Source organism: Typopeltis vanoorti, chromosome 22 (assembly GCF_054136105.1).
Source record: "Typopeltis vanoorti isolate ZY-2024b chromosome 22, IOZ_Tvanoo_1.0, whole genome shotgun sequence".
Classification (NCBI taxonomy): domain Eukaryota; kingdom Metazoa; phylum Arthropoda; class Arachnida; order Uropygi; family Thelyphonidae; genus Typopeltis; species Typopeltis vanoorti.
In genome coordinates, this window is record NC_143570.1 from 91,441,074 (window position 1) to 91,457,250 (window position 16,177).

The window sequence follows — 16,177 nt, forward strand, 5'->3', positions numbered from 1 at the left end:
GGCATGTGGTGAGGTTGTTTGTAAGGATAAAAAAATCAGAACTCCTTGGTGGACACAGGAGGTTAAAGAGGCAGTGAAGGAAAAGAAGAAAGCATACCAAAAGTTCCTGTCAAATAAGCCAGCTTGTGCTCTTAGAGAATATAGAGACAAATGCAAGAATGCTAAACACTCTGTAAAACTAGCTAAACAAAAGTCATGGGAGGACTTTGGCAAGAATATAGAAAATAAATATCAAGAAGGTGGCAAAATATTCTGGAGGTTGTTGAAGAAGCTTAAGAATGGAGGAAAGAGTGCTATAAAAGGAATTAGAGATGATAAAGGTGACATGAAAATGGGAGAAAAAGATATCCTTGAAGTATGGAGTAATTATTTTGAAAAACTGCTAAATGAAACAAGCAGTGATAACAGCACAGTGGTAAAAAACACTGACCAGGCATGCAGTCAGGAATACATATCCATACTTGAAGTAGAAAAAGCCACCAAAGGCTTGAAATGTGGAAAGGCAGCAGGAGTAGATGATATTCAACCAGAAATGCTGAAGTATGGTGGTATAAGAGTCTTACAGTGGCTGCAATGCATAGTTTAGAAAGTCTGGACAGAGGGACGAATTCCCGATGATTGGAGTAGAGCTCTCATAGTACCCATATATAAAAAGGGAAATAAAACTGCATGTGAGAATTACAGAGGTATTTCCCTACTTAGTGTTCCTGGCAAGATCTATGCAAGTATACTTGAGAAACGGTTGAGAAGAATTGTGGAAGAAAAGCTTGGTGAAGAACAAGCTGGATTCAGGCCAAATAGAGGCTGTCAGGATCAGATCTTCACTTTACAACAAATAGTCGAGAAAGCATGGGAATATAACAAAGATCTGTATTTAAGTTTTATCGATCTGGAAAAGGCACATGACAAGGTGCCAAGAGAGAAGCTATTCAATACGCTGCAGTTATATGGTGTCAATGGGACATTATATCAAGCAATACTTAGTCTTTATTTGAGTTGTAAGTCAGCAGTTTGAATTGAAGGAAGTACAGGAAGATGGTGTAATGTTAAATCTGGTGTGAGACAAGGATGTACATTATCCCCTCTGTTATTCATTATCTATATGGATCACATTATGAAGGAAAGTGGTATTAAACATGATATCAAAATTGGAGATGTTAATGTCAGCTCTTTGCTTTATGCGGATGACGTTATACTTCTAAATAAATCTGCTACAAGTCTGCAAGATTCTCTGACTAAATTGAATAGCTCTTGTAATAGATATGGTATGAAGGTCAGCAATAAAAAGACAAAGACAATGAAAATAGGCAGAATCATTGAAAATGTCAACTGTGTTGTGAATGGAAAACCTGTGGAACAAGTAAAACATTTCAGCTATTTAGGCACAATTTTTACTGAAGATAAATTAAATATAGAAATAGACAACAGAATCAGCAAAGCTGGTATGGTGGGAAGTCAATTGAATAAATTCATATGGAATAAGAGAGAAATTAGTCAGAACACTAAATTAGCTGTATACAAAACAGTGTTCAAACCAGTTTTAACTTATGGATCTGAGAGCTGGGTCAGAAGTAAAACACTTGACCAAAGACTAGAGACTGCAGATATGAGAGTCCTGAGAAAGATTATAGGCATGAACAGATGGCATCAATGGCAGTATCATATTAAAAACGAGGATATTAGGAAAGAACATTGTCAGCATCCAGGAATGCGTTAGCAGAGCTAATCTCAGGTGGTATGGTCACTTAAACAGAATGGGAGAGGAAAGATTAGCAAAACAAGTGTTCTCTGCCAGGTTGGCAGGAAAACGACCGAGAGGAAGACCAAGATATAGGTGGATTGATACGGTACAAAGTGCTTTAGACAATAGAAATATAAGATCTGATAATATTGGAGTGTTGACAAGTAACAGACTGATTTGGAGGAAAATTGTAGATAGGAAATTAATAATGATGTAATTTTTTTCATGTAGTACTATCATATCCTGTACACCCTTCGAGGGTACATGGCAGGAATTTGATGATGATGATGATAAATTTGATATAAAGATTTGAATGACATTTCATTGTGTGTTCTGTTATTATTGAATGTTGCTATTTGATGTACATATGACCTGTTGGCTCTAAATCCAGCTTTGTGTTTCTCTCAGGTTTTTGTCTATTTCTATTCTCTAATAAGAATACTACTATTTCTTTTAAGGTTACATGGTGATCAGCATTCATATTTATGAATTTAGGGACACCATGATGATGGTTAGACCATCAATGATGGTCTAACCATTCCAAGAATGTGGAGGACCCATCTACAACCTTCATAGCAACCATGAAGAAAAATCTCAATACAAGAAGACTTGGTGAAGTGTTTTTTTTTTTCCTGAACTTTCAATAGCAACCTGTACTGTACAACTCCAGAAGATAATTGCAATATAACAAGATAAACTGTATAATTCCAGAAGAATCCTAGCACGTGAGGACTTTAGCAGAGTTTATTGTAGTTTTTATTTTATTTTACTTTATCTTTTATTTTTTTTAAACACTAGAGGGCAGGCTAAGAAAAAAGATTAATTAACAATGTAGATGTAATTTACCTGTATTGAGTGCAACAGCATATAGCTTGGTTCTTATACACATGTATCCTTCTGAAGATGACCTCAATACAGGGGTTGAAACATAAAGTTATCATTTTATTATTAATCAGTAAAATAATCTTTTCAACATGTGTGTTTTGTGTCCCTAAATTCATAAATATGAAAGAATAATACTATTATTCTTGTTAGTATTTTATATGTTGTAATTAATTATATTCCTCACCAGTTACTGCAATCAGTTGAATCCCCTTTTTTGGGGGGTATTTTGATTACTAATCCAATATTACATTCAAGCAATGGGTAGAGTATATCCATTGTTACATCTTTATCTCATTTGAATAGTTCATTTGATATACCAGATATTTTTCAATTTTAACTTTTTTTTCTGGCATTTGAATTTCTTTTTCAGGTGTTTCTCTACTCATTAATTATTTGATATATTCTACCCATCTTTCTATTTATTTTACTGCTTATTTTATTTCCTTGTTTTTGTATTTTAGTATCATTTCTTCTTTTCTTGCCTGTCATTATTCTCTTAATATTTTATGTTTCAGTATCACCTGTATTAGCTGTAGTTTCTGCCTCATTTAGGTTTCTATAAGTGCTTTCTCTTATATTTACTTGCATTTTGCTTAATCTCTTTACGTATTTCTTTATATTATTCTTATAATCATCCAATGTTATTCTTATCTTGCATTTTTTTAAAATTTATTTCTTTATTCAACTGAAATTTTTGTGTGTAAAGATATTCATTCTTTGCCTTTTCTTCTATTTACTCCTAGTATTTTTTCTGCAGCTTCATATCTATTCACATTTCAATGCTTCTAGGTTCTTCATGCTCCTTCTGTCTGGTCTGGGTAAGAAAATATTTTGAGCCAAAGCAGATCAAACAGGAGGGATTCAGGGTTTGCAATCTCTGGCATGGTATGCCAGTTCTGATGACTGCATAAGTGGTACCCTCATGGTGAAAAGAACTGTGTAATGTGTAGTTTGAGCAGTTGAGATGGACAGTGGTTGTTGAAGTTTCTAGTTGGGATTCTGATAAGAATAGTAATTCTGGTTTAGATGACTGCACACTGTTTATACTGACGTTTAGGCCACGAATGTTGGTGAAGTGAATGCAGAAACTTTTTTTTTTTGGTAAGAATTAATGTTAGTTGGTTATTTGGTATTTTTTTTTTTTTTGGATGGATGTTTAGTGTTTTTATGGGTTTTTTTTTGTTGTTGTTGTTTATAATTTTTTAAACTATTTTTGTGATCCACAGTAAAGCCACATTCCTTTGGGTTGCGATCCATTGTATGTGATGCAGAAGAGATTAAAAGGAATTGGGGCATGTGGTGAAAGACTCGCAAACATGCCTGCACAGAACAAACCCAGTCTCCTGTTCATACATGGCCTCAACAGTTCCCCCTACAGCCACAGTACTTGGTCGTCCTCCACTTACGAACTGGCAAAATTAGTGGCTGCAGGATTTGACACTAGCTGATCAGGAAGCCTCCAGATTCATTACTAATTGGTTCAATCCTGTGCACTAACCAGTGGCCAACCTGCAGAACCATTTTACTGCTGTATCCTTGAATGGGAGAAGGATGACATGTGGGAGGAAAAGGAGAGACAGAAACTGGAACCCTTGCTCTAGTGACCAAACATGGTTGCAGCCACTTCAGGTCTTTAATAAAGCAAAGTGATGGTATTTCACTGGTGATGAAAGACATCTACCACCAACAGGTCTGGTCGGCATTTTCTGACTAGGAAATATATACTTCGGCAATGCTTTCCAAAGCCCCATTTGTAGAAGCAGGCAGTCCATGAGAAGGTGGGGATGACGACTGCAGGAGCCTATATATTGTGCATTGACAGCCCTTTAATAGTTTTCTATAGGGTTTAGCCACTGGCTAAAAAAAAAAAAAAAAGGATGACAAAAGGTAGTTGATTTCTGTGGTAAGAGCTGGATCATCAGAACAAACAGAATTGGCTTTATAAGTTAGCATTTTTAAGGATGATATATTGTTGGGATGGATGATGGTAAGATTGTTTATGTTAGTACTTTCCTGTGTGTATGCGTGGTGCGCATTATCTCTTTTTAATAAGCAGGAAGTTAATGATGCATCATTTGCAGGTGAAGTGATGTGATGTCTTGAAAGGGAAGACAGTTATTTGATTATTTTTCTATAGTGCAATGTATTTTAGGATATTAGCTGTTTAAAAGCATTAAAAATGATTCTAAATAAACACATCTATACAGCATAGTCAGATTAAATGTTTGAAAGTAGCTTTGAGTGTTTTGTTCTCTAAATGGTTTATAGACATTCCTTCATACAGGAAAACAGAAAAAAAATTACATAGCTGATACAATCTGAGAGAGACTATTTTTGGGGTCAGCAGCAATAAAGAAACCCCCTCCTAACCTCAACAATGTAGCTGTGTTAATTTAGAAAAAGTCTGGGAGACAGTCATTTTAAAGACAACTGTAACATGTTGCCACCTATTGGTGAGAGTGATCATAAGGTCTTGACCTGAGAGGTGGCTAAAGGTGTGGAATTTTCGATTAAGACAGGGTATATGTGGAATTACCATGCTGGCAAGTATGACAAGCTTAGGAGATTGCTTGGATCAGTGCCATGGCATGTACAACTGCAAGGGCTGGACGTCGATAGAGCATGGGAAGTGGTCAAGGAGCATTTACAGGAGGTTATGGCTGATTGTATACCTAGAGTCCGAATAGTAAAACAAGTAGGGGTCAAATGTATGAATAACACCATTAAGCTTGAGCTGCAAAAAAAGAAACAACTGTGGAGGGGAATTTAAAGAAAAGGGTAACCTGCAGGCACACGAACAGTATAAAGTGTAGGCCAGAAAGGTAACGAGTGTGGTAAAAAAAGCAAAAGTGGATAATGAAAGGAAACTAGATATGCAAGCAAAAGAGAATCCCAAACAGTTCTTTCAATATGCTACAAGCAAGAAAAAAACTGTACACGGCAAAATGATTTTAAGGAATGACGATGGTAAGGAGGTCACTGAATCAGTTGATATAGTGGAGTTACTGAGCGCGCACTTTGCAAAAGCATATCATCCAGGTGGTGACATTGAAAAAAATGAAGGAACCATTAGTTTATATGGGAATAGTGATGAATGAAGTGGAGGTGACTAGTCTATTACAGAACCTTCATGTGAACACATCTGTGGAATTGGATGGTATACCGGCACGGGTCTTGCGTGAAGTGGGTAAGGAATTATCAGTGCCCTTGACCATGTTGTTTAATCTGAGTCTCAGGTCTGGTTTAGTCCCGAAGGTGTGGAAAGAGGGGAAAATAGTTTCACTGCACAAAGGAGGATCCAAGACTACGGTTGCAAATTACCGACCGATCAGCATATCAGGAGTCGTTGTCAAGGTCTTGGAGAAAGTAGTCAAGGGAAAAATACAGGAATGATTGATGAAAATGAGATACTGTACAGGGGACAGCATGGCTGTGTAAAAGGTAGATCATGCTTCAGTAACTTGCTCAAGTTTTATAACAAGGTGACGGCTGAACTGGATAAGGGAAATGGGTTTACAGTGATGCTGCTGGAGGATCACATCAACAACTGTTAACTTGTCATCATTATCTAACTTCAGAAGGCATCAAATCAGGTCTCTAGTTTCAATTGCCCATTACAATCCAAATTATTTCTAAATGTTTGTGACTGTGTGATGTGTTTTGCAAAGTTTTTTTTTTTTTTTTTTTTGAACTCAGAAAATGTTGGTTGAAAATAAAGAAAATATCACCTACTTAAAAAATATCTTATTTCTTTTGTTCTCGTGGTTTTGTTTAACACCAAACAAAGAGAAGATGGAAATCTGCTAACAACTGTCTGCATGGTCTTGACATGATATAACTATTATGAAGGGTAAGAAGAAGCAGAGCGAAATCTTTCTTACAAGTAAAAACAATGTTCTTGTAGCAATGAAGTTTGCTAGCCTGTCTTCATCCCACTGGAGCATGATAAGAATACTTTTAAGACAGTAAGATCTTCAAGTTTCAAGATCTTCCATATGGAATATCTTGAAACTGGGATCATGAGTACTATGCCATTTGTCAAATGAAAAAGGAGTGTATTACCACCAGCAAAACCACAAAGAGGATATGAGATAGGCAAAAGAAGGAAGGAGAGTGGCATGGGTAATCACTAGTGGTATACTCCAGCATTGGTGGGGAAATCTGAAGAGAGAAAACAACCAGTCACTACAAGACTGTGAATAACCAGAGAAATTGGTAAAACCATTCCACAGGGAAGAAAGTAAACCATAAAATGGTACCTTAGTAAGTAGGTCTTTATTCCAGACTTGATCAAATACTCTGGAAATGTTAAGCACTACAATGCGAGTGTCCAAACACCTTCATGGCTTGTATCCAAAAGTTGATAAAGGTGGTTAAGATCTGCTGTGGTGCAAAAGTAGCTCAATACTTTTATTGTGTAACTATACGACAGAAAGTTCAAATGTTGATGATTACTAATTAATTGATGGACCTCAGGTAATAAAGGAGTTGTCTGCTGATGACCTCCTCCACTGTCTTCAAGAGGACTGAAGTAAGAATAATGAGAAAGTATTTGATGACTGACTCATTTTTTTTTTTTTTTTTTTTTTGGATAAGCTATATATAGGCTTGCTTTTGTGTAGTTAAATGTTAGAAAAATATGACTGCATATATAAATGATGCACATTCTCTTAGAGTAATTCTAGAATGCAAATATTATAAATGACTGGAGAGGGAACCATCTGGACAGGAGACCTATTAGTGGCCTGATATGATTTTACTTTAGTTTTCATTTTCATGTTTAAAGAGTATTTTTGGAATCTCTACTAAAGTGTTTTATAGAAAGAAAATTGAATTTAACTGGAGTTAATGCTATGGTTATAGGACAAAACTGTCAATGAAATGGAAGGTGGCATTATAGTATAATATAATATCATAATAAGTATAACATATTATAGTATAATTATATTATATTCAATTATAGGAATTTTTGATAATCTCAGGCAAACATCAACAAAAGTAACTATTTTATAAGCAATTAATTTGTAATATAATACATACTTCAATTGCTGTTTGCTGCCATATCGTCTTCTACATCGTTCTTTATGCTTTTCTTCTACAATACTCTGGTCTTTGGAACTTTTCAGTGGATGATACAAGATAGGGCTATCATCTACCCAGTGCACCTGGATGACTCCTGGAACAGTCAAATTTATGGTGATAACAATGCATATGTGGAGCAACAACGATTTAATTAAGTAACCTAAAGTGCCTGAAGCACAAGATGAGAAAATCTCGGTATTTCTTTCTTCATTGTTTTATTTATTTATTTAAATATGGATTATTTTTCTATGTAGTATGTGTCAACAACCAACACAAGCTCCCCACAATACAAACAAATGCACATATACAAAAATAAATATAAAAAAATTAAATAAACGCATGCAATGTTACTCAGTTTCATATAACACAATTTTTAATCCACTGTGATGAGATAAAAAGCTATTTCAATGACAAAATGAGTATTTGACAAAAATGAAAAAAAAATTAAGCTGAATTAAAATCTCATATGAAATGTCAAACATCTCTCTCACAGACACAAAACAAAGTACAATTATTTCTCAATATTTTTTTTAATTCAAAAATGTACATATTGAATACAAATCCTTGTTATCCATGTTATGTCTGCAAAACAAAATGGTAAAACTTAGAACTGTAATAAATGACAATATAATTACAAACATACAGGACTAAGCAACTAATCAGTCTTAGAATGGTCCAAAATTTCTAAAATTAAGGTAATTTCAAATTATATTTTCAAAAACTACTGTACTGCTATAATATCACAGTGGAGATTTGCATTAAAGTTTAATATTGCCATGTAAAAACCATGACTTCTTTTAATTATCTAATATAACTAAATAGTTTAAAAAAACACTTGATATCTACAAGTTCCTCCAAAAATCTGTTTAAAACATATTTAATAGCTGAAATGGTGATTATAAAATATTAAGCTCATTAATTTTTCATAACTTACAAAAGATAATTAGACAAAGATTCCTTTCGATTAAATGGGTATGAAACAGGACAAATATTTGTTCTTTAGATAACTCTGGAAATGAAATATAAATATCAAAACTAAAAAAATATAAGACTATGGTTCATTTAACTTGAAATAATAATTATGAAACTAATAAACATATATACAATTTTTATAACTGAGTATACATTGATCAACTTCAAATACTGAAGTATACATGAATATATTCAAAAGTTAACTACAATTTATAAATATATACAAATATGCCATTCTGTAACTCGTGTGTGGGTATGTAAATGTATATAAGCAATATTAAAATATCAAAATGAATAAGATTATAAAAAGAAAACATGATTAGTTCAATATAATAATTTGTGAATCCTGTAATTCTGCATGCTCATTAAGAAATGGTTATTACTGTACTTGATTAGTCTTATTTTTCTACAACAAAAACATATCTACTGAAAACTAAGTAACAGGCAGGTTTTAAAAGAAAGTAAAGGGAAGAGATATAAACCAGAGAGGGAGGGAAAAGAGACAGAGAGAAAAAGGGAAGTAAAGAAGGTGGGTGAAAGAGAAAGGAAGAATAAAATGCCCTATCACCTGTGTAGTGTAAAGAAATCTCACTTACAACCTCACCAATGTATATAACACCTCTCCATGGGCCATTATGTAATTTGCAAAAGGTTCTGAAACAGCAGTGGCAGTAGCTCCTCCGCCACTATGGCATGACCTACACTTCACTGGCCCAACCAGAGTAGAACCTTTGTGCTGCCATGGACCCCCTGTAGTGCCCTAGGAATCATGCAATAAGCCCAAAATTGGAGAAATATATCTGAATAATTGATGAATAACAGCAACTAATTGCACGCATGCATATAAACTAGCATAGGCACACACACGCGCACAACTTGCATACATTTACATACAAAAACATACCATACTGACAATATGAACGGCAGTAGTAGTTAAATATGAAAGAAATTAAAAGAGCCTCGCTTCCACCATGAAATCACATGGTATTTAAAAACTTAGAAATAAAGTAGTGATTTTACTACTTTCAAACTGAAGACAAGCATTTACAGATATACAAACAATTCAAAAATAAACTAATTTCGAATGGAAAAAGGATATAAGATAGTTTCACAAATGCATTTTAATTCCAATATCATTAATCGGATAGCCATGTAAATGTCAGTATGGTTTAAGAACACAGCAACAACCTCACCAAATGGCATCACATTTTAACAAAACAATATTAAACAGTGCCTCACCTTTATAACGGGGTGTGAAATGTTTCATATCACGAGGAATGTTGAGGTAGAAATGAAGCTCTCTTTGGATGAGAGGCTTACAAATGGTGCTGGGATCCAGCAACATTATCTGTGTATGTCCTCCCACTTGGTGAGTAAACGGATACAGCACAGTTACTGGGTCAGCAGTCACCTCCTCTACTCCTTCCATCGGTGCCGGTGCCATTTCTGCTTCTCTGTTTTCCATCCGACTTTCCTCAGCTGTGATGTCTGAATACACCATGACAACAGTCCTCCTCTATCCTTGGGAGGGAAACACTTTCCACTCAACCTCCTCAGCTTGTCAGGCTGTAGGAGGAAATGAGCCACTTTGAGTGACTGGATGAGCTCTGCAAAAAAATAAATGAAAATTAAAAAAATAAATAAATACAGGACAGTATTATTCAAGAAATCTATCAATCTAAAAAGTATATGGTGTTATTCAACAAATCAGTTTTTTTTTTTTTTTTGATAAACTCAAACTTAGATGATGGTTGGTTACCATTGTTATGTAGACAGGATTTGGGGCTTTTAACTACTCTTATTAAAAAATTAATATTATATAAATAAGGCTAAACCACCCTACTGCAGTCAGACAACCATTCTGTAGATGTAGGTGCAGAACCACATGTGACATTCCAAAACAATAAAAATAAATTGTTTTCCTAAACCTTTACCCACCTACAGTAACAGTGCATATTATGTTCTATATGAGTTTTCTATAAAAAAATAAATTTTTAAATAGTAATTTAATTTATGCACATTAACACTATTTATAACAAAGAGGGAAAGATTATATCTGTGCCAGTGCACCCGTGTGCACACAATCATGCCATCAATGAACATGAGTAGTGAATCCGGAATGGCTATATTTCATTGCTCATGCACAGTTGCTGATGTCATCCTGATGTCACATTCACCATATTCTGTGGTCTAACAATTTTCTCCTATTCATCTCCTGGATAATAATTAATATCTTTCTGTCATCCTTTGCTAGGCATTTATTATTGCTTGCAATGAATTTTTGACTTAATATGGAAAATTGTAAATAAATATATCTAATACTGCACAACATAGAGGTAAGTCAGCCAAACTTTAGGATCAGAATATTAATTATATAAATATGGGAAAATTACTTTCAATGAAACTATCAAACAAATCAAGAACAAGTACATCAAATTTCTACAGCAAACTTGACTTAGTTGACAATGACACTGACAGCAATTGCAGTATTGAAAGCAGACTGAAATTATTCATAAAAACCAAAGTGAAAGTTATCAAGAATTTTAAAGGAATTGGCAGAAACTTTAATTCAGCAACATTTATTGAATACAAGTATATGCATGAACACAACAATGTTTCAGATTACCTTCCTATAACAAGATGCTAGGAAGAAACATTAGATACAGGTCTTCAAGTATATGCACACAATGAACAATTGTGTGCATATACTTGAAGAGTTCATTCAACAGTCTTCATATTATTTTGTATTACTCCTTTTTAAATGTGTAAAAACATTCCTGAAGATGATTTACAAGGATCAACTCTGCTATACCTCTGACAGGCTGTAGCCCCCCCCCAAAAAAAATGAATGCTTGTGAAACTTTGGGTATGCTCACAGTTTTAGAAATTTTTTTATATTATCAATAAGAACAGAAAAGATGATTTTCAACACCTTGCGTAACTCTCCCACCTCTCACACACACACTGGAAACAAAGACTTGAGAGAAACTCTTCCACTTTCCAACTTTCATCCTCCCCTGCAATTTCTTTCTTTGAAAGAAATTGCAGATCTCTCCCTCCATCCACCTAAACAACAGTAATATGCTAAGTAGGTAGCTCGCAGCATTTATATTATAAGCATAGAATGGAAAGAAAGCTGACATAATTTACTATTTATATTTAATTGTACAGAAATGTATATAAACTATTAGAATTACACAGTACTAATTATACAACAGATACCTGAAGGAGAGAATATGAATAACACAAGTTAATTAATATTGCAATATTTCTCTATGGTATTATAATGAACAAATGCTTTTCCAGTCAATTCTATGTAGAGTATTCAGGCATGATCAAAAAGGCAGATGTGCCAGAGTTATTAAATTTAATGTGTCATTTATATAATTTTTTTTCCAGATAGGAACTGTCTCCTATATGTTGCCTACATAATACAAATTACAGGCGCAATGAATACTCCAGGGTGGGTCACGGAAGGAAGTAAATCCTTGGAGGAATTGAATAAGTTCTTTAATTTTGTAGGAGGTTTAAAGGTGGTGTCAAGGTTATATTTCTGTAGTATTCTGTTTATTTTATCTGCTCTCCCTTTAATGTAATATAGTTTTTTTTTTTATTTTATTTTTTTTTTATTAGGTGCAGTCTTGTGAAGAATTTTGTTAATAGTGTTTTGGCAATAAGCCATTTTTTAAGAATGGTATTGCTGATAACTTTTAATTTGTGCTTAAGTGCTTGCTTATCAGAACAAATCTTTAAAGCCTTTTATTAGTGTATTAATGACATCTAATTTTTGTGTTGGGTAGTGGTTAGAGCATGTGTATATATTGGCCAGTGATCAACATGTGACAAGTGTATCAAGAAATGGAAGTGTGTTCTGACTTTCAATTTCAATTGTGCAGACTCTGGCTTTTAAAGTAAAGAAATCTACTAGAGCACATTGCTCAACAAAAGGTTCCATATAAAATTTAGCAATTCGGGAGGAGGGGGAGATAACAGTAAGTCCATGGCTGTGCCTTCTTTTTTCGGCAGGAATTTCTAATATCAATTTTTCATATTCAATAAAAGAGAACTTAATCTATGTATAATGTATAAATGTTCATTATCATTAATAATACCTTAAAAAAAGTGCAAATTTATATAGGTTTCCCATGAAATAATAACTGAAAAGTAAAATACAAAGAGAAATAAAAAGCAGAATAATTATTAACTAAATAAAATGATTCATTAAGAAAAATTTGTTCCATTGTAACTAAACTGAAAGTTGTCACAATTTTTTAAAAAAATTTTATTGTCATTTTTTTTCTATCAGTAAGTCTTTGGCAACCATTTATTTAAAAAATAGAGTGGGAAGCATTGTGGTCTCCAAAATAAGATTCCAAGCTTACTTCATCTGCAGCCAACCTAACAGCATTTAACATTTTTAGATTTCAATTTTTCAATTAAAAAAAAAAGAACAAAAAAAAAACACTTATTTGAATAGCACATGTTTTGACCTTGTGGAAAATATGTAAGCCATTTGAACAACTCTATTCTGAGTGAATAGATTTGAATGAACTTTTAATATCCTGTTCTATCTATACTGAAATTTATTGAGTCATCTACATTTTCATTTAAACTAAGATCCTGTAGAAGATGAGTTTTCCATTTAAAAAAAAAATTGCTTATTTGCATAATATTCATTTTTTACATTTTTATTTTTCACTAAAAAAAAAAACACCTATTATTATTATAGGAGGCCAACACTAACCAGTATTTAAACAATACTCACTATACTTCTCCTTGAAGTCATTCACAACCAAATCTGGCAACCCATTCCACCCTCTACGGGGGGGAAAAAAAAAAAAAAAAAAAAAAAATATATATATATATATATATATATATATATATATAAAATCCTAATACCCCCACTAAGCACATTTTCTTAAAATTTCCTGTTTCTCTGCCTTTCTGCTATGTACTGAAAAAAAAAAAGAAGTCTTCAGTGTCAATCCTCTAAAACCCCTTGAATAATTTATATGATTCTATCATGTGTCCTCAATTTCCTATCAACTAGTCTTTTGTAACTAATTCAAAATTTGCAGACCTTCAATCTAGTCTCACAGAGAGCATTACATAGGCCTGCTAAAATCTTCGTGACTTGCCTCTGGATCCTCTCCACTTCATCTCCATGGAATCCCGGTGATCAGATATGTGTGCAGTAGTCCAGATGTGGCCTTATTAAAGCCTTACAAAAGGGAATAATAATTGCCCTATCCCTGTCTGTCAGTGTGTTCTAACAACTAAGTAGTCTGATGTGCTATTTGGTCACCTTTGCAATATTCCCTCTAAACTTCAACTTCCGGTCCAGCTCCATCAACATGGTAAACATCATATCACTTCATCCCAAAGTGCATGACCTTATACTTGGCTATATTGAACTGGAAGCTGTTATCCTTTGCTGATATATTGCCAGTCTATTTATGTCATCCTGCAGGATCTTTACATAATCTTCATTGGCTATTGTTCTTCATAGCTGTCTGTCATTGGCCAGCAACTGAATATTTCTCCTTAGATCATTTTCTATATCAGTGATGTCCAAAAACAGCAGCAGAACAAGTACTGAGCCTTGTGGTACACCATTAGTCACTGCCTTCTCCTGAATTCTGCTCTGCCATATTTGATATTTGTCCATCAACCATCCTCTTATTCAATAGCATCAGCATCATAATCTATCCCCATTTGCTCCAATTTATGCAACAGAATTCCATGTAATATCCTGTTAAATGCTTTTGCTAAGTCCAGTACCAGGTATAGCCATTTCCTTTATGCAACTCAACTGTCACTTTATTATAAAAGGTGAGCAAATTAGCAAACAAGGGTTACTAATGCCCAATCCTCCCCCCCACACACACACACTACAGAGGATCATATTCCTCTCCACCCAGTGCTGAATTCCCTTTTAACACTTCTTTAAAGATTCATTTTGTCATCCATACATACAGATGTAACAGGGTGGATGGGAATAAAATTTGTTATCACTACTAAAATTTGAGTTATATAATATTTACATACACAATATTTACAATTTGGGTCTGCTTACTAACTGATGAGACCTCACAACAAAGGGTAAAACCAGTCTGTGTAGTGACCCCCCCCCCTCATAATGCATAACATCATACAACCCCCAAGAGAGATGTGTTTTACATTATGGGAAATACTAAGAATAGTGATCAGAGCCTACCCCTACTTTACTATGAGTTGCCCCTGTCATGAAAGGTTTGCTTATGCTTGGATCTGCCGAAACTATTAGTTTCTATCTATATTTGGCATGAAACTCTTGCAGTTTCTCTGAAACTCTTGTAGTTTCTCTATTCGGCTTTGAAATAATGTTGGATTCAATATCCACTTAATTTGAATAATTTTGCATTGCCGAAGTGAAGCCTTTCGGCTCTCTATTTCAGTGAGTTATATAATTTTTTGGTTTAAATTGAGAATTATTTTTATAGCAAGATTATCTAATATGATAAAAGCAATACTAAATGATATATTAACAAGTGATAATAAAATAAACTATGTACAACATAACTAAAAAACAGTTCTACATTCAATTGTTGAAAATAAATTATCATAAAAATTACAGTGTGCATGTTTATGTGCTGGCCTTGGCTGAGTGGTTAGTATATCTGATCTCCAACCAACTGTGGGTTCATATCTCACCATGGGCATGAATGTCTAATTGTTTCACTGCCTAGTGTAGGACCACCTCCCTGCTTATTAAGGGCCTGAAGTGCTTGAAAAAGTTCTGTGTTTGGTCTAGAACAGGATTTATAGCTATGAAAATAATAATAATAATAAAAATACAAAAGAAATATAAATTAATAAAAACTGGAAAAAAAAAATCCTTAGCCCACACATAGTACAAATGTTCTAGAGGTTTTACAGAAGCCTTTCATGAGTTGGAGCCACATAAAAAATATATAATTGTCTCTCATCATTTTCATTCTTGCTGACTACTTAAAACTCAAAATCCCATTATTGAGTCCAGTTTATATTATAAGTCTATAATGAAAATCAAGATGTATAAATGGCTTCATACAATATGAAGATTTTTAATTAACCATGTTTTAAAGGTTTTACTAGTTTTAAATAACTACTAGTACACAAATCATCATGAGATCTTTCTACTTCAATTAAAACAGGACTAGCCAAGTTCCAAATACCAATTAACATACCAATGCATATAATACCTAAAACAAAATAAATAATTAAGTGACGAAAATAAGAGAATTATCAACAAGTAAACCCTCTGAAGAGACAGCTCCATGAGTACACAGTGAAGTAATTAAATGAAGAATTTCAGCATTATATGTGAATCCATAATTTAATTCCAGCTGAAGTAGCTGGAAACAGAAACAAAGTGTGATGACCTTGTTCTTTATTTAGTACTTAACAATTCCCTGCATCAGTAGGTTTCAACAGTCCTTGAAAGGTTAGTGAACCCATGGGCATTTCATTCAGGAC

The 16,177-nt window shown here is 33.8% G+C and overlaps 1 protein-coding gene across 2 annotated transcripts in view; it reads right to left on the minus strand.

The window, feature by feature from the left end:
* The window catches only part of LOC150094566 (inositol hexakisphosphate kinase 3-like), a 73,830-nt gene that overhangs the window by 22,173 nt on the left and 35,480 nt on the right, over positions 1–16,177 (minus strand). For both annotated transcript variants that reach the window (XM_090411855.1, XM_090411854.1), the window contains exons 2-3: positions 9,920–10,287; positions 7,667–7,802 (exon numbers count right to left, since the gene is read on the minus strand). In XM_090411855.1, coding sequence (XP_090267981.1) covers positions 7,667–7,802; positions 9,920–10,181 — 398 coding nt within the window. In that variant the 5' untranslated portion in view covers positions 10,182–10,287. The remainder of the gene's footprint in view (positions 1–7,666; positions 7,803–9,919; positions 10,288–16,177) is intronic.